Raw genomic sequence first — 27,280 nt, forward strand, 5'->3', positions numbered from 1 at the left:
TGGGCAAGGTGGCTCACTCTGGCAGCTAGTGACCGGGGAGTGTGTATCCGTCACCAGTCAAGCTCGGCCAGACTGAGAGACAGGCGGAGCAGCCCAGGGAGCCAGTGAACCATGGACAAGTTGAAGTGTCTGAGCTTCTTCAAGTGCAGAAGGAAGGAGGTAGGAGTCTGTGAGCTGCGGACCTGTGGAGGGCTTGGGAAGGGAAAACTTAAAGAGAGGCAAATCTCAGTTTTTGCTCTCTTCGGCTATTCTGTTTACCACATTTCTGTTCAAATGCTTTCAAGTGTGTCTGAGATGTCCCCATATAGGAGAGGAAACAGGACAGCTCTTACTCTGGTAGCTAGAAGACTTAGGGTCGCCTCATCATCTGCCTTGGGTGTGCCCACCACCTTCTGTGTTCTGTCCCTGTCTGGACTGTGTCCATAGGTTGAAGGGAAATAAGAAAATGACCTGACCTGAGGGAACCCTTCCCTCTTCTCTAAAGTGGAGAGAGTGCTGTTCCACCTGACGGGACATGAGAATTTGTCTGAATATTATTTTGTGGCTTTCAGAAAAGCACTGATTTTACTCTCCAAGATATGGAGAGGCACTCAAACTTCCCTGACAGTTCCAAACATCAAAACTATCAGCCAGTATGAAAAAGAGTCTATGATTTTTTTTTTAAAGCGGAAACTATATTTGAAACTTTTTTCAAAGAGCTCCTCCAATTTCAAGAGTATTGATTTTACCTAATTCATCTTTAAGACTTTTGTACTTGAAATTTTATTTGCCCATCTTCATTTGCCTTTTATACTGGGTGCCACATGTAACCTTTTCACTAAAATTTGGATGATATAACCCAAAGAACTAGTGAAAATATCCACCTACAGAGTTTTTTTTTCATTTTAAAAGCAGCCATGCACAGAGGTGTCACTAGCTTTGGAAAATGTTCTCTTTGGCTATGTTTTTCAGGGTTCGTTTCTCTCTGTCTCTGCCTGTCTGTGTATGTCTTTCTTTCACGGTCACTCTATGAATTTTTGAAATTATGCTTCTGTTTAATTTTTAATAGAAAAATAAGCTGTTGATATTTTTCTTTTTCTAGAATGCTGACGTTGCACCCGAGAATCTTCATGTTAATGAAAATGATGAGAACCAGGAGCGTGGTAACTGGTCCAAAAAATCAGATTATCTTTTATCTATGGTTGGATATGCAGTGGGACTGGGGAACGTGTGGCGATTCCCCTATTTGACCTACAACAATGGCGGAGGTACTACCCACCCCCCAATTTATTTCCCCTTCAGTTTTAAGGGAGGTGCTCTATGGCCTCTGATGATATTTTAAGACCTAAGGAAAGGTATATGATAATATGGGTTAGTGGGAGGATGGGAAACGAGCATACTGCATTTTATTATTAGACCATGGTTTTCTAGCTCAAGTTAGAAAGCTGGTTTCATAAGATCTTCAGATATAAACTTGATAAAAGTTGCATATTTAGCACTTCTGATTTCTCATTTGAAATCCCATGCAATCTTCATATGACTTACTCTTCTTAATTTATACATGTTCCTATGATAATGTGTTCAGACTCAAGTTGTGTTTTGCCTAATTTATTGCTGAATCTAAGCAAAAGGCAGGGAATTCTCATTCTAATAAGAAATTCAAATAAACCATTTGCTTAAATAAAATAAGGCATTACATTTTGGAAACTTAAGTGTGGAAAGAACTGATTAAAAATTAATTAAAGGTTTTGTACTTTAAGCTGCAATATAAGTTACATATACTCCAAATTGGATTGACCAGGTAGAAGATCCTTCTAAAATGCAATAGAATTTAATTCAAGTATAGGTGTTTAATTTCTATAAAACAATATGGTTTATACCTCATAGATCACTAAAGAAGACTCAATTAGAACAAGGAGAAAAAAATAACTCTGAAGTGACACCCAAAAGGAAACAGAATGAATTGCATAATCCTCTAGTAATGTTGAAACAACTTTTCACTTACACCATATTTATTTACTTGTAATTACAAGTCCTATTAGAAGTGTAGAGGTGACATTCCCTTATATTTCAAAATTGGATATCAGTGAAACTATGCCACTGTAATTATTTTTCTTGGTACAATAGGATTTTGTGTGGTGATATTTCAATCTTACATTCCTTATTAATTGGTTATATTAAAACATTCATGTTGCCCTTCAGAGATTTAAGAAAGGAGCTCTGTTTATCAAACACTTGAAGTTTTGGTGCCATAAATTACCCTATCTAGAGACAACATTGTTTAATCAAGAGTTTAGTATACATTTGAGCTGGAAGATGAGTCAGGAATCATATGCCCTAAGGTCAGTGTAGTAGAGAAAAGCATTCAGGTTCCTTTTCAGCCCCTTATGTTCAGGTTTAAATTAAGAAATACCCTGGGAGTTGATGTCATAAAGGGCCAGTACTTACTATAGATTTCTAGGAACTATATCAAACTAGGTTTAATATAGAATTTTTAAACTTAGCTGAAACAAAATGGCATTATTTTATTGTATGCTATTACCTCTCTCACTGTTTCCTCTAAAAATTAGCATATCATATTGGCTCTCATTTTTTAAAGATCACATCATTTAAGTAGTGGATGATCTAGTCTCTCTCAATTGCTTCTTCCTCTTTTTTGCCCAAGGGTAGAACAGGAACTAATGAAATTCAAATTTGTCAAATTTTAATAGATTATATTTAAACCTATGGTCAGGCTTAAAAGACTGTTGCTAAAATCTGGAATCATTTTTATCTTTAGGTGCTTTTTAACACTATAAGAAAGAGAGGTATCAGACTACCTTAGGGTCTAGGTCAGTAGTGTTAACAATTTGACCATTGATGATAACTTGACCAATTGATAATCTACCAGTTATGGTTGTTATTAATAATAATAATATAATGGGTGAAAAGCCATCTATAAGAGTGAGGAAAATTGTTTTTTGTATGTGTCTAAAAACCTGTTTACACTGGGCTAGCAAAACATTGCATATTGTTTTTCAAACAGATATTTTGTATTACTTTTTCTTCATATTTACCATTGGTAGGAATTAAACTTCTATTAGTCATAGTAATGATGGTATGTACATTGCAACATCTGTAAAAACATATTTGTTCCTATGTTCTGGTGACTAGTGACTTGGATGTAACAAGTACTTTATTGTCTTCTTATTTTTAGTAAAAAATATTTTTAGGGTTAGAAAAATGTAATCCCCAGGTATGATGTTACAGTATCATAATGGGAAAACTATATGAAGAAAAAATGTACATAATCCAACCCAAAGTCTATTTTACTCACTTATCTCCACAATTTTCTTATTAAACAGTGTTAATTTAAGACTTCTAGAATACTTAAACAATAAATTTAATATTCTTCTACCAAAAATCTGGTGAAAGTTTTAATGAATTGTATGCCCTAAAAGTAGACAGGATAAATGTAAAATAATAAAAGGTTTAACAAAAAAACAAAAATGGGACTGAATAATCTAAATGTAGGAGAATTGGTCCTTATGAAATTGAATGTTAATTCTGAATGCATCTTTAGGGTTCAAGATTCTTCTACCAAAAATAATGTTTCCTATTAACACATGACTATGTGGAGAATAATGAACTTAACTGCAATAGCTTCTACTTTGAACCACATTTAACATTTAAACCCTAAGTCTTAAAAGCAGATTTTTTTTTTTTTTTTAAGGAGAGAGGAGGGAAACTAGCTTTGAACATATACTATGTGCCTGCCCATTTTGTGAAGTGTTTTCACATAGGCTCTGTGATTAAACCATTACCACAAACTGACGAGTTGGCATCACTCTTCCCATTTATGAGGAATCCAAGATTGAGAGGTTAGATAAACTGCCCCAGGTCACATAACTAGTACATGATGAAGCCAGGATATAAACCGAGGTCTATCTGTCTCCAAAGCCTATGATCATTCAACTTCTTTGAATTGCTTTTTATAGGTTATTGTTTTTAATAATCACAACAACCTCATTAGGTAATACCAACATCCCCATTTCACGGATGAGGAATCCAAGGTTTAGAGAATCAACTACTTTCTCACAGATTTGAAGCCCAGACTCAGTTCTCTCTGACTCTACTATATCAGAGTGCTTTCAAAATGTTGTGTTGGCTGTCAAAGTGCCATCAAGATTTGGGCATATAATAGTACTTTGGTTCTTTTTTTTTTTTTTTTTTTGCCTTTTCTAGGTGCTTTCTTGATACCATATGTGATTATGTTAGCCCTGGCTGGTTTACCTTTGTTCTTCTTAGAGTGCTCCATGGGACAATTTTCTAGCTTAGGTCCAGTTTCAGTTTGGAGGATTCTTCCATTGTTTCAAGGTTGGTATTAAAATGTTTTCCTTATTGTGGTTATTGTTTTGTTCCTGCATATAGCTGTCCTCACTGTATGGATGAAAGCATTTAACATTTGGACATGATGGCCCAGGTGGTAAAGAATCTGCCTGCAATGCAGGAAATGCAGATTTGATCCATGGGTCAGGAAAACCCCCTGGAGGAGGAAATGACACCCACTCCAGTATTCTTGCCTGGGAAATCCATGGACAGAGGAGCCTCCTGGGCTATACAGTCCATGGGGCAGCAAAAAACTGGACACAATTGAGCAACTAACTTTCAAAGGCAGAGACATACATTGTTTTTCTATTCGTCACCATCAAATTTAGAAATCAAATGTTAATATGTATTTCTCTTTATCTTGGGCTGCAGATATGGTCGGGGTTAAGAAGGATATGAGGAAGTTATTATTTTCCTATTTTCACCTTTTGAATTCTCTTGGCAAACAGTCTTGTGTGTTAACTTTATGGCTCTGGCTTTTCTTCTACTTCGTATGCGGATCTGTCTTCCTGCTTTTGCATGTCTTTTACAATGCCTCATTCAGAAAAGTTGAAGGGCAGGTCACTATTTTTTTCTTGGATGATCCTAATGGAATAGGACACTGGGAACATTTTTTTCTTCGAAAATGCTTTGATTGTTATTAAACATCAAACAACCTTTCTGTTTGAAGATTATATATCATTTTTGGTACATGCTAGCTGCTGAAAGTTACTTGTAAAAGTTTCAATGTAACATCAAAAATACATTTATAGTGAGGTGAAGAGACTATCACGCTGGAATATTAAGGAAGCTACCTCAAAAGTTAGTTTTAACAATAGGAGTTATATTCAGTATGCTAAGCTGCATTTTGAAACTAGAGAGTTAAAGAAATTTCAGAAGTTTAAATTCAGATAATTACAATTTACTGAATTTTCTTTAAATATACTTATAGAAATGCTATACATTTTCCCCTTAGGACATTCATTCAGAGGCTTTATCTTCTATTTGTCAAAATGTTGGTTTATAGATGAAGATGGGAGTATTGGTCAGTGAATAGGATATGAGCTTGAATAGTTTTTTTTTTTTTTAAAGTACCCACTCTGACAAGAATTTACAGACTTAATGAGTAATGAACATGGTTTTTCTTTCTGTGAATTCAGTGGCTTAATATAGATCTTTAATCTTGGCACCTTTTCCTGATCAACTCAAAATCTGTCTCAAAAAATCAATCATCAAAATAATTTTGAGAAGCTATTCAGACAGCAGTACTGTCTTCCACCCCTCCAATAAACAGAAAACATTGAAACAGTTTTCTCAGTTTAAAATAGATTTTGTGGAAATTGAGAATGCAGCTGTATGAATTAGCAAAAGAAATTTCACTTATTTTTTAATTGTTCTCTTTTCCAGGTGTGGGGATTACAATGGTCCTGATATCCCTTTTTGTGACAATCTATTATAATGTCATAATTGCCTATAGTCTTTACTACCTGTTTGCTTCTTTTCAACGTGAACTACCATGGTCAAAATGTTCCGTCAGTTGGGCTGATGGAAACTGTAGCAGATCACCTTTTGGTAAAATTCATTTATTTATTGTTAACTCTGAATCATTCATTTTTTTATATTTTCTAACAAGATTAAAGGCCTAAATCATTTCCTAAGAAATTTAGGTTCAACTTTAAGTGAGCCACAGGTTACTGATGAAATCAGAATAAATCATGTATAACCTGAAAGTTGATTAATGCAATATGTTAATTTCTGAGGGCAGCCAGTAAAGCTAAACCACTACTTGGAGTACTTCTTGCAGACCTAGGTTGCGGGTGGCACAAGGAAGAAAATGGGAAAGTGGTAAGAGAGAAAACCACTGTTTATGATACATAGTAGTGTTCAGGAGATGGTGAGTATTGCTAGTCTTTGGAATAATGTAGCATCGATATTGTAGACTATTACCACTGGGATTGGCTGTGTATATTGGAGAATAAATTGATACAGATTTCACACTTCTTAGGAATTTAAAGGCGTCATTTATCTATATAGGTTAAATAAGTTCACATATGAAAATTTCCCTAGAGTACTGAATCCCAATCGAAATGACTATTACTCTACAGCTGTTGTTACTGTAAATATAATATACTGTAAATATAAAAATATACTGTAAATATAAAAATACATACTGTTTAAAAGGGCAGATATTTTCATACTCACCCTCAGCTTAGTAGTAGAGAAATTTTAAGTTGCTGAGTGTGCATGGCTTATTCCATTTGTGAGATTTCTACTCCACATTCAATAAATAACAATTTAGACAGTACCTTAAGTATTTCACCATTTAAACTTTATTTCCAGGAAAACTCTTCTAAAACTAAGTACATGTCTGTGTGTATTCTTTTTTTCTAATTTTTAGTGACACATTGTAATGTGAGTATAAGCATAAATGAAATCTTGCAAGCGAATAAAAGCTGGGTAGACGCCAACAATCTTACCTGCATCAATGGAAGTGAAGTTTATCAGACAGGGCAGCTTCCCAGTGAACAGTATTGGAAGTGAGTACAGTACATTATCTACATCCTAAGCAGATGTTAGTAAAATTTTTTTATAAATAATAAAATATTGATCAGCTCTTTTCTTAATATAAGAGCAAATTATACTTCATTTGACTCAAATGTTTATCCTGTGTGAATAGTAGTAGCCTGCAAAATTAGCCCATAGCTAATAGATTGTCATTCATAAGTTAGTTATTAAATGGGCACAAGGTCATCAGTGATGATTTATATAGTGCTTATTATCTATAAGTTAGGGCATTGCTTTGAAGAAAAATATGCAATTTTTAGACTATAATGAGCAAGTTCTAATGATAAACAGTTGGGTGATGAAGAATACTAGGGGCAGAATTGCTATTTAAGGCTGAAATTCTTCATTATTCATTTTGTTTATAGTTGTCATTATATGACAAAATAGATGTTTGGGGTTATATTTGCTTTTATTAATTTTAAATGATGTCTTTAATCTCCTTACTGTATACCTGATCTTTACTCTTATATAACTTCTTTGACTATTGCTGTAATGAAGTCTTCCTCATCTCCATGTTACTGCTCTGGGTGACCCTTTTAAAATTTGGCCCCTGAAATGTTCTAAACATCAAGCTAAGAAGTAAAATCCTATCTCTATATATGTCCCTAGTGGAAATCATGGAGTTTTACAGAAAGCCTTTGAAAAAGGTATAAAAATGGGACCATTTAGCTTTTATAATAACAGCAAGTATGATGAATTAGAGCTTCCCTGGCTCAGGTGGTAAAGAATCTGCCTGCAATGCAGGAGACTTGGGTTCGATCCCTGGGTCTATATTCAATCCCTGGGTCAGGAAGATACCCTGGAGAAAGGAATGGCAACCCACTCCAGTATTCTTGCCTGGAAAATCGCATGAAGAGAGGAACCTGGTGGGCTACAGTCCATGGGGTCGCAAAGAGTCAGACACGACTGAGTGACTAACACTATGATGAATACGAAAATATTTAATACAATTTAAAATGTCTTCTCTGTCATTTTAACTTGAGGAGAAAAATACCATAATGAGTAAAATAATCTGATGTAAGGTTAATTTTTTCCATAGAGGAGTTTTGAAATATTAGGGGAAAATCGGAGCTAAAGGAATGACTGGATCTTGTATTCTATGATTTGAAATTTTGGATTGGCTGCAGTTGACCAGAAGGTTCTGAGTCTGACTTTTCACTGAATTATTTTTGCCCCTCCATACAACTGTATCAGTAAAAGCCTCATATGACATTGATGTCATGTTAACATTAATAAATACTAATATTAGTATTAATATGTTGTATTAATATTAATAAATATGAATTAGTATGAGTATTAGTAAAATACTCATGAAGCTTCCCCTGTATGAAAGATATTATAAAATTCAATGTATTAAGATGAATGATTGTGTGCTAATCAAAGGACATATGTGTTTTCAGTAAAGTGGCACTCCAACGGTCAAGTGGACTGGATGAGACTGGAGTCATTGTTTGGTATTTAGCACTTTGTCTTCTTCTGTCTTGGCTCATAGTTGGAGCAGCACTATGTAAAGGAATAAAGTCTTCTGGAAAGGTAATTTAGAAAACACCTTAGACAGTGATGTTACTGTTTTCCAATTTCATTGTAGTTCATTGCCAAGTAGTATCAAATGCATGTTTTTTTCTATCATGAGATCTTTCGAATGTGTGAAAAGTTTTCTAAGTAGGCAGCCTCACTCTAAGAAAATACATAACACTGCTATTATTAAAAATAAAACTAGCAAAAATTAGTACTAGATGTGTAATTTCTCTAAACTTGGACCCTTCTAGCTGATACAGCATTCTGAGGCTTGGGAGTATATTTTTAAAATTTCCATCCTATTATAATAAAGAAGCATCTTGAGTGAAATTATATGTTACAATTTTTGGTTTGGAGTCTAAATCCCTGTTATATATGTTATATAGGGTAATAGTGTCAGTATTCCCATTATTCCATTGTTGGAGAGAGAAGGAAAAAAATAAAGCTATACAAGTGTTCTCTTAAAGCTTGCCAAAATTGACTCAGAACCCTCTTTCAGAAGAAAGTCCCCTTCTGAAAAACATTTCCCATGTCATTGTTTTATTTTTAAACTTTCAGAGAGCACTGTGGCAATATCAGAGGACAACATGAAATTTTCTGTGAGCAGCTGTACAATACCCAGAAAAATAAACATGTGTGTGTTTGTAACTACCAGACTGAAATTTCCATAAGGACAGAGAACAAGAATAACTGTGGATACTATCTTTGTGTTCCTGATACAATATCTAGCACAGTTACTGCTACATTGTAATAAGACACTGTTAGATTACAAAAATACTGGGAACATCACAAAGTCAGTGGGAATTTTCCAAAACAATGTTGCGATTGTACATTTTTGAAACCCTTGGTTCCTTTTTGATGTTAATATTGAAAAATCCATGAAAATCCATTTACCCTGGCAATTAAGTTTTACTGGTCTTGGGATGGTTTGTTTAAATCGTCTCCTTGGGCATATTACCAAACATAAGACATATATAGAGAAAAGAAACTATCCACATTAATGAAAGGCTAGCCTCAAAGGCAGTCTGCTCATCTGGAACCATGTGTTATCTAGGATACAAGCAGTTCACATGTATATATGTGTGCTCTCAAACACTCTTAATGGTAGCTTTAAGGATAATAATGTCAAGTGTCCAGTACTCACTTTAAAAACTTTCACAGGAGTTGGGCAACTACTAGATTTTCTTTCTTCTCTGGGATTGAGCATAGACTAACTACTTCAGTTAAAAGTTTACTTTTTAAACTACTTTAAAATCATTTTCTTTCCCACCTTAATGCACTAATTTACCAAGAGGTGATTTTCACTCCTATCAGACATTTGTTGTTTAGTCACCAAGTTGCATCTGACTTTTTGCAACCCCATGGACTTCAGCACACCAGGTTTCCCTGTTTTTCACTATCTTCCAGAGTTTGCTCAAACTCATGTCCATTGAGTCAGTGATGCCATCCACCATCTTATCCTTTGTCGCCCGCTTCACCTCCTCCCCTCAATCTTTCCCAGCATCAGGGTCTTTTCCAATGAGTTGGCTTTTTGCATCAGGTGACCAAAGTATTGGAGCTTCAGTTTCAGTATCAGTCCTTCCAATGAATAGTCAGGGTTGATTTCCTTTAGGATTGACTGGTTTTATCTCCTTGCTGTCCAAGGGACTCTCAAGAGTCTTCTCTAGCACCACAATTCAAAATCATCAACTCTTCATGCTCAGCTTTCTTTATGGTTGAACTCTCACATCTATACATGGCTACTGAAAAAACCATAGCTTTATCTATACAGACCTTTGTCGGTTAAGTGACATCTCTGCTTTTGAATATGCTGTCTAGGTTTGTCATAGCTTTTCTTCCTACGAGCAAACATCTTTTAATTTCATGGCTGTAGGCACCATCCACAGTGATTTTGGAGCCCAAGATCACTTTTCGTCCATCTGTTTGCCATGAAGTGATGGGACCGGATGCCATGATCTTCATTTTTTGAATGTTGAGTTTTAAGCCAGCTTTTTCACACTTCTCTTCCACTTTCATCAAGAGGCTCTTCAGTTCCTCTTCACTTTCTGCCATTAGAGTGGTATCATCTGCATATCTGAGGTTGTTGATATTTCTTCAGGCAATCTTGATTCCAGCTTGTACTTCATCCAGCCTCGCATTTTGCATGATGTACTCTGAACAGAAGTTAAATAAGCAGAGCAACAATACACAGCCTTGATGTACTCCTTTCCCAATTTTGAACCAGTCCGTTGTTCCATGTCTGGTTCTGTTGCTTCTTGACCTGCATACAGGTTTATCAGGAGGCAGGTAATGTGGTCTAGTATTCCATCTCTTTAAGAGTTTTCCACAATTTATTGTGATCCACACAGTCAAAGGCTTTAGTGTAGCCAGTGAAGCAGATATTTTGTTTTTGAAATCCCTTGCTTTTACTATTATGTAATAGATGTTGGCAATTTTTTTCTGGTTCCTCTGCCTTTTCTAAATCCAGCTTGTACATCTGGAAGTTCTTGGATCATGTACTGTTGAAAGATAGCTTGAAGGATTTTTAACTTTACCTTGTTAGTATGTGAAATGAACACAATTGTATAGTAGTTTGAACTTCTGGATGTACAAGCTGGATTTGGAAAAGGCAGAGGAACCAGAGATGAAATTACCAACATTTACTAGGATATATTTAGGAAAGCACTCCATCTGGATTTCAAATAACCACTGCTGATATAGTGTTTATTTACAACATAAACCTGGGAAACATTGCCACATACATCAGAGTGTTTTGAAAGTGGATCATTCGAAGAGTGGTGAAAACAGAAAGAGGAAATTATGCCAACTTTGGTATTAGTATTATCAGGCATTAATAAGCTAAACATTTCAACTGGCTAGTAACTTTGTTTGTATACAATTATATACCATGAGTTTTAAAAATAATAAACTTTTGGTTGTCCTTGGTAGGTGGTGTATTTTACAGCTCTTTTCCCCTATGTTGTCCTACTCATCCTGGTGATTCGAGGGGCAACTCTGGAAGGTGCAGCAAAAGGCATTTCATACTATATTGGAGCACAGTCAAATTTTGCAAAACTTAAGGATGCCGAGGTAAGACAATTCGGATTTCACATTATCTAAGGAGGTAAACCTTAAAAGTCAATACTGAAAATCTTTGATTACCTAGAGTGTTGTAATGTAATAGCTTGTAAAAGAATATAGAGTTAAAGTTATTAATGTTTCTGTCCACTAGGATGCCTGATTTTAAGTGTTTAACATGACACTAATGCTGTCTTATTGGAAGTGAGACAGTCATTTTTAGCAACAGGATTTTTAAAGTCATTTTATTCAAACTGATCCTATTTGACCAAAAGGATTTGGGGCTTATTAATTTGAAAAAGCATATTTCATGCATGAAATACCCACAAATTGATGACCAGGGCTTCCCAGGTGGCGCTAGTGGTAAAGAACCTGCCCGCTAATACAGGAAACATAAGAGACGTGAGTTCAATCCCTGGGTTGGGATGATCCCCTGGAGAAGGGCATGGCAACCCACTCCAGTGTTCTTGCCTGAAGAATCCCATGGACAGAAGAGCCTGGTGGGCTACAGTCCATGAGGTTGCAAAGAGTCAGACACGACTGAAGTGACTTAGCATGCATGTGACTTATCAGATAAACGCGTAGTAGATTTAAAGATTACAGTTCATGGTTTAATGGTCTAATATAAACTTTGTCTTCAAAAGTTAATATTCTGAAGTTAAAACATAAAATTTAAATGAAGAATTCCGTAAACAAAACTGTTACTTGTATACAAGACACATAAATATGTGCCATGAATATGAATAGGTAACTCCTTTTAATATTAGTCTGTCTTCAGATAATGGCTATGTGTATCATATGTACATAAAATCTTTTTGCAATTTTAACTGCAGAGGGAATTGCCAGTAAGTGTACTCCATCGACTTTCCTTCTATTGATACAGCATAATAACACTTTCACTTTTTTAGTAGTCATGTCATATTCTTAGAACACATTAGGCAAAATCCCACATTATATTAAAATCAAGAAACACTATAATATCATATTAGAGTATTAGCCAAAATAGATATTAGTTTTAGCTTGCTATGGTACTTTTTGTGGAACTCATGCTACCTTTCAGCAGTTGCTATGTTCTAAATACTCACAATATGGATATTTAATTATTTTTTGTAGAATGTTTCTGATAACCAAGTCAAATTTATCAATTTTTAGTCGTGGAAATCCATCCTTTACCTTTTTGAAAATTGAGAGGTCAGTCTCCAGCCTTTGGTTACCTTCTGTGTGTCCAAATCATTTTCACTCAGTAGTAATCACAAAAAAATCACTCTAAATCATTGATCTAAATTGATCACTCTAAATCATTTTAGAACTATGAACTTTTATTGTTTATGTGTTGGAGATTAACATACTTTGATGTACCCAAACACTGCTTGTTCTTCATTTTTCTTGGGCCTCACGTTTTTTAACCTTGTTGTTAATCTCTTCCCAAGTAGAAGACCATTTTTGATGATGGATAAGAAACAAATAAAATGGAAGTTGGGATTCATCATCTTCTCTCTGTTAGGTTATTAAACAAGATATAATATGTTAATATACTTTGAAATGGTAAACTGTTATATAAATGAGCATACAAGTATTTTAATTATTGCTGTTATATAACACCAAATAATTGTAAAATGCAGCATTTTTCCTAAGAAATGGACCCTTCATTTTCTTTAAACCTCATAACTTTGAGCACAGTGGAAAAAGCTCCTTTGATATTCTTCTAAGTGGCTTTTAAAGCCTCAGAAACCTAGACTTTATAGCTCTGTGCGACTATTCTGAAATTTTTATGTGACTAGTTTATACTGGTCTGTGTTTTGGTGTCTCTATTATCTTTAGAACATCAGAGCTAAGCCTAAAGTTCTATATGAAACATACAATTTAATTCTCCTACCTCCCCACCCCAACACAAACACTACCCTCACCCCTTCTTTGGGTTTGCTGGCAATGAACATTTTTTCTTAGATGTTTTTTATTCCTCTCCAATCTATATTCTAAGCATGCAATCACAAGTATGTATTTTTCCTTTTCTTTAAATATTTGAACTCTATTGATATCTCTAGGAGAGTAGAGAACCATACAAATTGATAGCTAGAGGGGTCTCCAGTGATTGTTTTACTAACTCCCTCATTCTACAGTGATAAAAGTTGAGACCCAGGAAGATTCACATTTAGTTAAATTTACATCACCTGTTTGTGCATCTTGAATTAAGATTTCCTAATCCCTAAACTTGGAGAAGGAAATGGCAACCCACTCCAGTATTCTTGCCTGGAGAATCCCAAGGACAGAGAAGCCTGGTGGGCTGCCGTCTATGGGGTTGCACAGAGTCGGACACGACTGAAGTGACTTAGCAGCAGCAGCAATCCCTAAACTAATAATCTTCTATATAGCCATGAGATGGGTAGGTATAGAGATGATAAGTATGTTTGGAACTAGGCAGCCTAGTTATATCATTCATGGTATGCATAGCATTCTTACACAACTGAGACCTGCCACACCACCTCCAGACCCCTTCACCCCACTCACATATGCATGCATAATATATCAAGTCAAAGCAGCTGAGAGACTAACATAAGCATGTTCATCTCTTAATATTGGGTTGGCCAAAATGTTCATTTGGGTTGGCCAACCTGATATGTACAACTGCCTAAGAAATGAGTGCATCATAATTTTCACATGATTTTCTTATCTTGTTGTTGTTGTTTAGTCACTAAGTCATGTCTGACTCTGTGTGACCCCATAGACTGTAGACTTCCAGGCTCTTCTGTCCATGGGATTTCTCAGGCAAGAATACTGGAGTGGGTTGCCATTTCCTTCTCCAGGGGATCTTCCCGACCCAGGGATCGAACCTGAGTCTCTTGCATATCCTGCACTGGCAGGCAGATTCTTTACTGCTGAGTCACCACTTAAATATAACCAATCGTTAAATGTATAAATGAAATAACCATGATCTAGCTGTCTATCTATGCATCTATCTACCCACCCATCTATTTATCCATCCATTTTACTTTCTACTGGCTTCCTGCCATTATAAAAGCAATTATAGTATAATAATCATCTAATATCAAGCTGAAGACCTAGTAAATATTTATTTACTCCTAGCAACTTTATTTCTATTGATATTGGAAATAGATTACATAACTTTCAAGGAGAAAATTACTGTTTTTAACTTCCACAAATGAAACTGAGTATCAGTTTATATTTCTTTTCCATAAAAACATAATAGCTATCATTGAATATCCTATTAATTACTTTGTAAATGTTATCTCATTTAATTCTCACATCATTCTTAGGACATATAGTTATTACTACTATTATTATCATCATCATCTCCATTTTACAGATGATGAAACAGGCTTGAAGATTTTAAATGAATCAAATTTAATGAAAGTAAGAGGTATTGGATTTAGACTTCATTCTTTTCGATTCCAGAGCTAGAACTGTTAAGTCACCATGTTAACATGGCCTGCCTTCCACTGACCAATCATATTTTCAGATGGACTAAAAATACACTTTTGCCTACATATATGCCAGTCCTATTATTTGAAGTCTCCATAATTAGATTTTTCTTCAGAGTAATGGTATATCTATAGGATTTCACTATTAAGATGGATTTACCTAGGTTAGTTTCTAAGACTAATTATTGCCCTTTAGCAAAGACACAGGAGGGGTAAATTGTGAAAGGGGGAAAGATAAAGGGATTGAATTAGATGAAGAGTGTGAGCACTGCTTAAAGAGATGAGGCCAGCTACGTGGGGCTCTAATCAAAACATGGAATGAGAGAACTGGATGATTGAAGGGATATCTAAATGTATCATCATTCTTTAAAAACTCCCTAGTATTATCCTTGTTAAGAATATGTTTTTGTTGTCCCCAAGTTGATATGTGGAGTAAACAGAATTCCAATCAAATTCCAAGCACAGTTTCCATAGAACCTGAAAATTTATTCTAAAATTTATGCAAAAAAGCAAGGCGTTTCTTAAGAAATGAGGAAGACTTGTCCTACCAGGTGTGAAATGGTATTATAATGCTAATGCTAAAATAATAATGCTAAAATAATGCTTTTGCATCGGTATAGACATACAGACCCATGGAACAGAACAGTAATCTCAAAAACAGATTTGTGAACATATGGAACTTGATATGTGGCAGAGGTGGGGATGCAGATCAATGGAAAAAGGATGAACTATCCAATTGATACAATTGATATCCAAACAATACAATGGATAATATCAATTATCTTCAATTGATATTTCATTTAGAAAACAATGTATTTGGATTTCTAATGTAATATCCATTAAATTCAATTTCAGGTGAATTAAACTTAAGGATAATAAGCAAAACTAAGTCTTTTAGAAGAAAATATAGGATAGTAGCTTTATGACCTTGGGCTAAGGATTCTTTTTTTCAGTCAGAGAAATCAAGGACAATTCGTAAAAATCAAAGATAGATACCTTCAGCTACATTAAAACAAAATCTTTGGTTCATCAAAGGACACAATGTTAAGAGGGGGGAAAAAGCCACAAATTGGGAGAAAAAATTAAGATGTATAACAGATAAAGGCTTAGAATCTGACTACACAAAGAATTCCTAGAGATCAAATAAGACAAATAACCCAAACAAAACATTGGCAAAATATGTGAACAGGAATTTCACAGGAAAAAAAAAACTATAGAATATAAACAAATAAAAACATGTTAAGCCTTATAAATTATTTAAGGTTATCAACACTCTCATTTCACAGCCATTAGTTTGGACAGTATTCAAAATTCTGATAGATGTTGGCAAGGATGTGGGGGAGTGAGAACTCTCATACCATCTGGTGGGAGTGCAAACTGATACAACCACTTTGGAGAATAATTTGGCAATATTTAGTTGAATTGAAATTTCATATGGTTCAAATTGATAATGGATAAATCTCATATACTACTGAATGGAAAAAGCAGGTTGTATTAGTTTACATGCATTAAGATAACTTTTCTATAAACTCAAAAACATGCAAGGCTAAATGCCATATTGTTTAGGATAGTAAAAATATGAAGAAAACCAGAGAAATGATAAACACAGAAGTCAGGATAGCAGTTACCACTGAAGTTGGAAGTGTGATATGATCAGGAAGGAGCACAGGGAGGCTTTAATAGCCTAGCAACAGTTTATTTCTTAAGCTCAGTAGTGGGTATTTAGGTGTTTGATTTGTTTTTATAAGTTATTCACCTGTATATATGAAATATTTTATACAAATGAAAAATTAAGACTGTGTTTTTAAATATTATTTTCTTTTATAGGTTTGGAAAGATGCTGCCACACAGATATTTTATTCTCTGTCAGTTGCCTGGGGTGGTTTGGTTGCCTTATCATCTTACAATAAGTTCAAGAACAACTGCTACTCAGATGCCATTGTAGTTTGTGTGACAAATTGCCTTACTAGTGTGTTCGCTGGATTTGCTATTTTTTCTATATTGGGACACATGGCTCATATATCTGGAAAGGAAGTCACACAAGTTGTAAAATCAGGTATGTAGTGCTATATATAGCTTCTATATAGCTCATTTAAGAAACACTGATATACTTTATAGCAATTAAAGCACTCAAGATTTAGGGTATTGAGTTTTCTTTCTCATTTCATCTTAAATAACTTGGTTGTTTCAATCATGTAATAACTCTTAGATGATCTGAGAAACAAGACTACATTACAGAACAATTGTTTAAAGCTTTTTCCAAATTTTGTTTAGTGTTTAATATGAACTACTTACTGTTAATGTGAACTACTTACTGCACAATTGCAAGTATTAGGCATCACACTATGCACTTTACATTCATTATCTTCATTTGCGTGTATGTATATAAAGACACATACATATATATACATGTGTGTATTAATATATATATGAATATGTGAAACTATATATGAAAATTAATCCATGTACAATTATTAGATCTGATTTTAATTTTTAAAATGCACAAATGTCATACAGATTGAAACCCAATTGACTTTGAGTATACAGCTGTGTTCAGCTTTAAAGGAATCTGATTAATGAACGTCTTAACTTTAAAGACATTAACTAGAGATGCTTTAATTATCTGGCTTGGTGGCTCAGACGGTAAAGAATCCGCCTGCAATGCAAGAGACCCAGGTTCAATCCCTGGGTGGGGAAGATCCTCTCAAGAAGGGACAGGCTACCCAGTATTCTTGCCCAGAGAATTCCATGGATAGAGGAGCCTGGCAGGCTACAGTCCATGGGGTCGCAAAGACACAACTAAGCGACTAACACTTTCACTTTTGAAGACTCTTAAGAACAGAAGTCTAGGGTTCTTTTAAGTTGGTTTTTCTTACTAAATTTTTATTTATTGTTAGTATCATTTGGTGGAGAGATTGATGAATGAGAATAGAATGTTGGAACTAGAAAGGACTTTGAAGATCATGTAGTGTCCAGCTCCTCATTTACAGAGGATGGGACTGAGCATAGAAATGTTATGTCTTGCAGAAGATCAAATAATTAGGAAGTGATAGAGCCTAGGCTAGAAGCAAATTCTCCTGAAGCCTAGGTCAGTCCCCTGGGAGGTTGGAGACACTTAAAATACTTAAACTAAGTATCATATAATATGATTTAAAAAATGTTAACAAGTGTCTTTAAAGGCAACATACATCAAATAGAAAATAAGATTCAATTTATAGTTTTATTACATACAATCTTGCAGGTGTCCATATAATAATTTAAATGACACTAAAATTATACCTGTTATCTTGTATTAACCTATAATGGAGTATAATGTGCAAAAATACAGAATCACTATGTTGTATACCAAAACTAACAGAATATTGTTGTAAATCAATTATACTTTAATAAAAAAATAAGTTGGCACTACACAGCTGTGAAATGTACAGTGAAAAAAATAAATGACACTACATATTGTGACATTGGGTAAACATTGGAAAGAGAGTTGACTGGAGTTTAAGACAGTTGCTCTTCATTAATTAAAAAAATAAAATCAGCTAAACATCAGTGATATAGTTAAGATTTCTTATGTGGGAAATGTACCATTTACAAAATTTATCTCACTAGCTTAATTTATAACATGTTTACATTATCATATTATAGAACAACCTACATAAACACTTTTAAAAAGTGATAGTGAAACAGTTGCTAAAGAATGTATATTATCCATTGGGTTGCCAAATTGAGATTTTTCTAGTATCTTACATTGAAAAATGTTCAAATATGTGAATTTCTTTAATTTGCATTCCATTAATTTTTCCTAGGTTTTGATTTGGCATTCATTGCCTATCCAGAAGCTTTAGCTCAACTCCCAGGTGGGCCATTTTGGTCCGTATTATTTTTTTTCATGCTTTTGACTTTGGGTCTTGACTCTCAGTTTGCTTCCATTGGTAAGTAATACTCCCAATGTTAACATATCCCTCTCATATTTTACTCTACTTCAAAACATTATTTTCTTACCCTTGTTGCCCCCATCTAGTTTTTACTCTCAGAATGATCTTTCTGAAAATTCTTTTTAACTTAAATTTTAAATATGGAAAAATACAACATATTCATGTATCAGATACTCAAAAGGAACAGACATTAATATTTTATGTTTGCTTCAGACATTTTTTTTAGAAAAATAAACTGTTACAGATAAATTTGAAGTCCTTTATGTTTCTCTGCCTAATACAATTCACATTTCTTCCTTCCTAGAAAGCAACTGTCACCATGGATTATATATATTATTTGTGTACATTTTATATGTATCCATAAATAAGATAGAATTTTTAAATTTCACATAAATGGGAAGTTTCATAGCATACATACCATTCTGACAGTTGCTCTTTATATGTATTATGAATCCATGTTGATACACAGACATGTGTTAGTTGCTCAGTCATGTCTGACTCTTTGCTACACTTTGTGCATGGACTTAGCCTGCCAGGCTACTCTGTCCATAGAATTCTCCAGGCAAGAATACTGGAGTGGGTAGCCATTCACTTCTCCAGGGGCTCTTCCCGACCCAGGGATTGAACCTGAGTCTCCTGCATTGCAGGCAAATTCTTTACCATCTGAGTCACCAAATTAATTCACAATCTGTTACCATAATTATGGGCATTTGGATTATTTCCAATTTTTTTAAATTATTTTAATTGGAGGCTAATTACAATATTGTAGTGGTTTCATGCACTGCTGCAGTAATTATTCTTATATATGGTTCTCTTTACACATAGGAATTTTCCCTAGGGTTCAGTTCAGTTCAGTTACTCAGTCGTGTCCGACTCTTTGCGACCCCAAGAACTGCATCACACCAGGCCTCCCTGTCTATCACCAATTCCCGGAGTCCACCCAAACACATGTTCATTGAGTCAGTGATGCCATCCAACCATCTCATCCTCTGTCATCCCCTTCTCCTCCTGCCCTAGGGTACACAACTAAAAATTCTGAAACAGTGTTTGTCATATCACAGTTACATTAAACATTTTAATAATTTATAGGATAAAGCCCAGCCTCCTCCAGTTGACTTTCAAAGCCTTCCAAAAATTTCAAACATGTTTCTTAATCCTTTACTCATATATCCTTCTACTTTTAGCCAGTACCCTGTTTCATGAACATATATACTTCTTAAAAACCTAGAAGGCCTTTCTGTCTCCATGTGAATTCACCTTATTTAAAAGTTCTACTAAAATTCTTCCTTCCCTATAACCCTCTTTCAAACTTCTTCAGCCCTCGGGAAACTATTACCTTATAATTGCTACCAATGAAAAACCTTACAAAACAGACCAAAAACAACAAATAGAGTTGTATTTGATTTTTTTTAATCAGAACTGATAAGTGGTGACTGCCAAGAGAAAGGACCCTATGGATTTTTAAAAGCAAGAAGTTGGGCCCAGAGTATATTCTCAACATATATTTGTAAATTTTATTAATAGAAGTTGATTTCTATGATTAAAATTATTGGCAAATGAGTTTACATATTTTTTTCCTTCTCAAGAAACAATTACCACGACAATTCAAGATTTATTTCCCAAAGTGATGAAGAAAATGAGGGCTCCCATAACTTTGGGTTGCTGCTTGGTTTTGTTTTTCCTTGGCCTCATCTGTGTGACTCAGGTATACTACAGTATTTTTTCATAGACAAAATATTAGTTGGAATGTACTTTATAATCTAAATGAGGAAGCCACGGTTTAAGAGTATGTTTAGTACAGACTTCAAGATTTTCTGAGTTTTAACCCAGATTCTTTTCCCATCATAACACAATTTCAATAGCATGTATAATTTGGCAGGGGGAGCCCAATAGTGGACAATTTCCCCAATTACAATAGTTACAGACTTTGAACATAGGCTGTATTTCTTGGCAGCTACAAAAGAGCACACTACCTTTCAATTTCATAATTAACTATTCTAAATGCTTATTTTTTTTTTATAGGGACTCAGTATAGAATAAAAGGTACAGCCTGTTTGAGATATTTAAAGCCCAATTTGTGTTTACATTTGAAACATTCCCCTTTTATATTTTGGCAGAGGTGAAACCAAGGAGCATATGTTAAAATCAAATTAGTAGATTCAATCTGAGTACCTCATCAATCGTAAAAGTAATTAAAACTATATTTAAAAGTAACTGACTTTTTTTTTTGGTAGGCTGGAATATACTGGGTTAATCTGATTGACCACTTCTGTGCTGGATGGGGCATTTTGATTGCAGCTATACTGGAAATAATAGGAGTCATCTGGATTTATGGTAAATAGTGACTACAGAATTATCTACACATTTTATTAAAATGACTTTAGTTTTATTCCTTTTCATTATGTTTACTATAACAACTAAGTATAATATACTGGGCAAAAATTTCTTATGAATAAAATGTAGTTAAAGGCATTATATGCTTCATTGCTATAGTACAGGAAAATGTTTAGACATAGAAAGATAACTTAGAGCCAGAATGATTAATGAATGAAAGTGTGAGTAAGGGCTGAATGCACTCTTTATTGCTGTTTTTAGGAGGGAACAGGTTTATTGACGATATAGAAATGATGATTGGAGCAAAAAGGTGGATATTCTGGCTATGGTGGAGAACTTGCTGGTTTGTCATTACGCCTATCCTTTTAATGGTAAGTATTAACATGCCATGAATCTGGTATCAATAATATATATATTTAAACATGTAAATCCATGGCTGATTCATATCAATGTATGACAAAACCCACTGGAAAAAAAAATAATAATAATAATAAAAAAAAGAAAAAAAAATAAACACTTATAAGATAAACTTGACTTATTTACATTAAATACAATAAAGCAAATTAATATCATTTTAAAAATCAATGATTTTCAACTTTTCATGACTGGTGTCTCCAAGTGGCCGAAATTACAGTGCCTTTCTTTGTTGCATTATTTCTGAGGCCATAGGCTTAAACATTTACCATTTGAGACTTAAAGGTATCCTAAAAAGTATCTAGGACAAGATACTTAAAATTTTTCAATACAATAAATTTTTAAAAATGAGTCATTTGCTCATTCCCTAAAAAATATGCTGAGCCACCTACAATGTTCTTAACCTCTCTGTTTAAGACCCAGTCTCTGCCTTCAAGGAATTCAATCTAAACATACTAATTGCTAAGAAACAACACTCAGTTATTAATTCATATTTTTTATGGAAAGTAGTTCTGAAATTACAAAAACTCACATGTGTCAACAAAGGCAATAGTTTATGTTAAAAATTAGTGCGATTTAGGAGCTGAAGGAAGAAGGACATGGCAACCCACTCCAGTATTCTTGCCTAGAGAATCCCATGGACAGAGGAGCCTGGTGGGCTGCTGTCCATGGGGTCGCACAGAGTCGGACACAACTGAAGCGACTTAGCATGCATGCATGTATTGGAGAAGGAAATGGCAACCCACTCCAGTATTCTTGCCTGGAGAATCCCAGGGAAAGAGGAGCCTGGTGGGCTGCCGTCTATGGGGTCGCTCAGAGTCGGAAACGACTGGAGCGACTTAGCAGCAGCAGCAGCAGCAGGAGCTGAAGGAAAGCAAAAAATAAGTTTAAATAACAGTTCAGGACAGTAAAAGGCTGAATGCCAAGTAAATACTTTATGGGATAGAAAATTATTATGCACTAGAGATAATGGTGGGGGTGGGGCAGGGGGAAACTTTATTGAGGATGAGTTTTGGTTCTCATTGCCTCCATGCTTCAACGATTTTCCTAGGAAAGGGTATTATGTAATTTGATCTACACTTTATTTTAGAGGGTGTTTTTAATATTTGGCTTTGACAGTGCTACTAAATATTGTTTTCCTCATTTGACAAGTTTCCATAATAAAATAAGCCCTTTATCAACTTAGATCTAACTAGACATTTTAGCCAGCTAATTTCATTGATTTCTAGGTTTGACAACTCGATTTACTTTAAAATGCAAAGGTATTAGATGTTAAATTATATACATTATCATCTATTTTGTATAAAATCATACATATTAGACTCCACTATCCCTCATCCATTCTCTTGTAATTATATGAAATTATGGTAATTGTGAAATAAACTTAGTGTAATGAAATTAAAGGAATTTTTGGTTTTTGTTCATTTTGTTTGCTTTACAGATTTCTATATAATTAGTTTCAATGCTGCAACAGTCTAGTAGGGTTTTTTAAAAAATACTTTTTAAAAAACTTGGCCTTAAAATGTTTTTATCTTTAAGATTCATTGTGTTACCCAAACATGTTTTTGTTTTTTTTTTTCAATAAGAAAGTGCTTTGGTAACTATGTACCCATGTGTGAATGCCTGTACGTTTTGGGTGTGGAGTAAAGGGTACTCTGTGTAGTGGGAAATAAATAGAAACTACTGATAAGCAAGGCGCAAGGCATGTTCACTAAAATGTATTTTATATTCTCATTGAACTAACTGATATGCTGGCTAGCTTACAGGACAGAATGCTAAGTCACTTCAGTCATGTCCAACTCTTTGCAACCCCATGGACTATAGCCCACCAGGCTCCTCTGTCCATGGAATTCTCTAAGCAAGAATACTGGAGTGGGTTGCCATATTTCTTCCTCCAGATAGCACAGAATAAAATCATGCTATTATAAGTAAAGTTAAAAGTTCAATAATATAAATCTCAGATACTATTTTACTTTCAACAGATATATTTTATGGTAAAGTATTTTACTGAAATATGTGTTGTACAAGTATCTGTATCAATGCTAATTTTTGTAAGACAAATACAAGTTATTTAGATTGGTTCATTTAGAATTTGATTTTCTGGCTAGTTACCTGATTATCTCACCTTGAATGTATTTTCATCTTAATTGTTTTTGATAAATTATTTCTAAGAAATGGAATACAACTGCTAATAATTAGTACAACTGAAACCATTAATGCAATAAAGTCTAATCTTTACCATTTTCTTTTCATATTTTACTTTCACAGTCAATCTTGATCTGGTCAGTGATACAGTTTCGTAGACCTAAGTATGGTCAAATTCCATACCCTAACTGGGGAGTTGCTCTAGGCTGGTGTATGATTACTTTCTGCATTATCTGGATTCCAATCATGGCTATCATAAACATAATTCAAGCTAAAGGAAACATCTTTCAAGTAAGCATGTTAATATTATTTATACTTTATAATATAAAGTACTTGTGATCAAAATGAAGGTTAATATGAGATTTTGAACATGAGATCAAATTAATCACTATTCCCCTCAGTTAACTTTTATACCTGATACAATTTATCTATTACTATGTGCATAACATTGTATTATACTGGATGTATATTTTTGTGTCTCCATGTACTAGACTATAAGCTTAAGAAGGGGTCTTGTCTTGATTGATATCGTATCCTCAAGCCCTATTAAAATGCTTAGCACATAAAAGTTATGGTATCTTGGTGCTAGGGGTAAAGAACCCGCCTGCCAATGCAGGAGACATGAAGCATGGGTTTTATCCCTGGGTCAGGAAGATCCCCTGGAGAAGGAAGCGGCAACCCACTCCAGTATTCTTGCCTGGAGAATCCTATGGATAGAAGAGCCTGGCGGGCTACAGTCCATAGGGTTGCAAAAGAGTTGGACACGACTGAGCAACTGGATTGAACTGAGATGACACAAAGCAACTGACCTTTTTCCTTTATAATTTTCACCTTTAAAACTTCATCTGGTTATAATACATACTATAATAGCATGTTAGAAATGGAAAAAAGTCTGGTAAATGACCTTGAACCCAATCTAGACCCTGAGTTATCCCTCTTTCATGGAGGCCTAAGGGAATGGAGTTGATTATGATATCTCAGTAGGACAATGTCTAGGTAGGCTCAGAAGTCAGACTGGATTCAAGATTTAGGTCATTGTTTAGTGGATCTAGATGAATGGCTTTACCCTTTGATTCTTGAAACTTCCCAGTCATACACTGGTTTAGATCCTAACCTAACCCTTACTCTAAAGCCAGGATAGAAATTCAAAGTATGTGAAGTGATACTGTTGCTTGAATGGGTTCACACACTTCCTTTTGAGCTCATTTACATACTCAGTTATTTTGACTTTGTAGTTAATACAGTTCTATTAACAATTGGTTAAATTTGAGTATCTTTTTTTTCTGTAGACAATTAAGAATTTAGATGATCACTTTTTTACTTTTCTATGTTCTTATTTCATTTTGGTTAGCAAGAAGACATAACACTATAATAAATTTTTTTTTTTTTTTGCTTCTCAGCGCATTGCAACCTGCTGCAGACCAGCTGCTAACTGGGGGCCATATCTGGAAAAACATCGTGGGGAAAGATATGAGAACATGGTAGATTCTAAAAAAGAGACTAACCATGAAATACCTAATATTAGTGACAGTAGAAAACCAGAATGAGATCTATGAGCTTTCCAATTTCAACAGGAATGTAATACAAAAATGTGAATCTACTAATGTTTAGCAATGTAATTTATCTGTTAACACATACATAGCTGCCTCTACTTCACAATAAAAATTTTGTATCACTACAATATTTTTCTAATATACTGAAGGCTTTATTTTGAGCTGGTTATTTAGAAGATAGTTATATTTTCTATTATAAAAGTTTTTAAACACTATTTGCTTATATTTCTTAGTACACAATGTTTCTTTTCCATAAAGCTGGGGAAAATAAATATATTTAAAAGAAAGTGGTAAAATTGAAAATTAGAAATGCCATACATATATGTATATATGGAAAAAATGAACTATGTATAGGAAGACTATTGCTTAATATCTTTGATTCATGTCTAAAAACTTCATGCCTTCATAGTTCACTATTTTAAGGTGAACTTGGTAGTTATATTCTTCATTTACAAATAGTGAAATAAGACAGAAAACTATGGCCAGTAAGTGATAAATCTAGAAAATGGAATCTAGAAGCTTTGATTATTTCTTTCCCCATAAAAATGTGTTCTGTAGGTTATGGGTGGAAGAAAAACATGACTCATCTAATTTCTACTGTGTTTCACAAAATTTAAAGTAGTTCATTATACACCCTGAAGTCTAATTTCAAATAGAACATGGAACAAAATACTGATGAGGAAATGGCTTCAATCAAATCTAAGATCTTATGATTATAATATATAGTTAATAGATAAGTAGAATGATTGTTTTACTTGAATAAGTTACTATTTACATTTGATAACTTATTTACATACTTATGGGAGATAAACTTGTGAAACTTGTCAAGAATGAGGGCAGCCAAACTAGAAAGTCCTATGTGCCAATTTCTTTACAAAAGATAATGAAAACATATCACTAATAGATTTATACACTGATTATATATCATTTACAACTGGTTTAACATCACAATCTAGGATTACCTAACTATGCAAGAAACTTTTCAGTTATTCTTAAGGTTCTTAACATGGGCTTCAGAGACTGTATGAGGTTGAAATTACATGTAATATTTTTCTACATGTATGTGTATATGCATTTTTTCTACTGCGAGAGCCCCTATTTTTCATCAGAATATCAAAAGAAATCTGTGACTCTGAAATATGTTTAAGAACCACATACACTACCGCTGGCTTTTTGTTCTTGTCAAATGATGAATAAAAGAATAAATTTAAGCATTAATTTCTTATATATTTTAAATTCCTTTTCCTTTTGATTGAAGATTAAATGAGTAAGGGATTAAGGTTTTCCTTTAATTTATACTGGTAACTTATTTGGGGGCAGGGGGTATGAAGTTAGGTAGATAGGTAGGCCTATAATTGAACAATCTCAGTGAATTATGTGCATATATATGATAAACTTGTGTTAGATATTTTGAGGATTTTTTTTGAGGCTTCCCTGGTAGTTCAGATGGTAAAGCATTTGCCTGCAATGCAGGAGACCTGGGTTCAATCCCTGGGTCAAGAAGATCCCCTGGAGAAGGGAATGGCTACACACTCCAGTATTCTTGCCTGGAGAATTCCATGGACAGAGGAGCCTGGTGGGCTACAGTCCACGGGGTTGCAAAGAGTCAGACATGACTGAGCAACTAACATACACATTAGATGAGCTTGTATTAGATATTCTGAGGGTTTTCTTTGAGGGTAGGTCAAATGCTGTTAGTGACTGTCAACAGACTACTAGGTTTTATAAAATATTTAAAATAGATTGCTAAATACAGCATATAAATACTTTAATTTTAAGCCACATTACATACATTCTACCATTATTATATTTTGGTGCTATTTGAGGTGTGGATTTTTCACCAAATAAAAAAATGCATGTAATTTTCTACAGGTGACTTGCAATTCAGGGAAGGTTTAGATATTTCTAATGAAATATCTAATTATTAGCAGAGGTGGTGCTGGAAAAGTAGTCTACTTCAATAGCTGACTATGAAGAGTAGTTAAGAGTTTCTGTG

At 34.3% G+C, this 27,280-nt stretch overlaps 1 protein-coding gene across 1 annotated transcript; it reads left to right on the forward strand.

Annotated features, from left to right (window-relative positions):
* Positions 1-26,705, forward strand: SLC6A14 (solute carrier family 6 member 14). The gene is made up of 14 exons (XM_061135981.1): positions 1-159; positions 1,082-1,247; positions 4,204-4,335; positions 5,734-5,898; positions 6,725-6,863; positions 8,292-8,424; positions 11,338-11,478; positions 16,734-16,962; positions 18,710-18,835; positions 20,425-20,543; positions 21,073-21,172; positions 21,434-21,543; positions 23,855-24,022; positions 25,132-26,705. The coding sequence occupies exons 1-14, from the start codon at positions 112-114 to the stop codon at positions 25,276-25,278; spliced, it is 1,923 nt and encodes a 640-aa protein (XP_060991964.1). The 5' UTR covers positions 1-111; the 3' UTR covers positions 25,279-26,705.
* The last annotated feature ends 575 nt before the right edge of the window (positions 26,706-27,280 follow it).

The sequence above is a fragment of the Dama dama genome, chromosome X, assembly GCF_033118175.1.
Source record: "Dama dama isolate Ldn47 chromosome X, ASM3311817v1, whole genome shotgun sequence".
Lineage (NCBI taxonomy): Eukaryota > Metazoa > Chordata > Mammalia > Artiodactyla > Cervidae > Dama > Dama dama.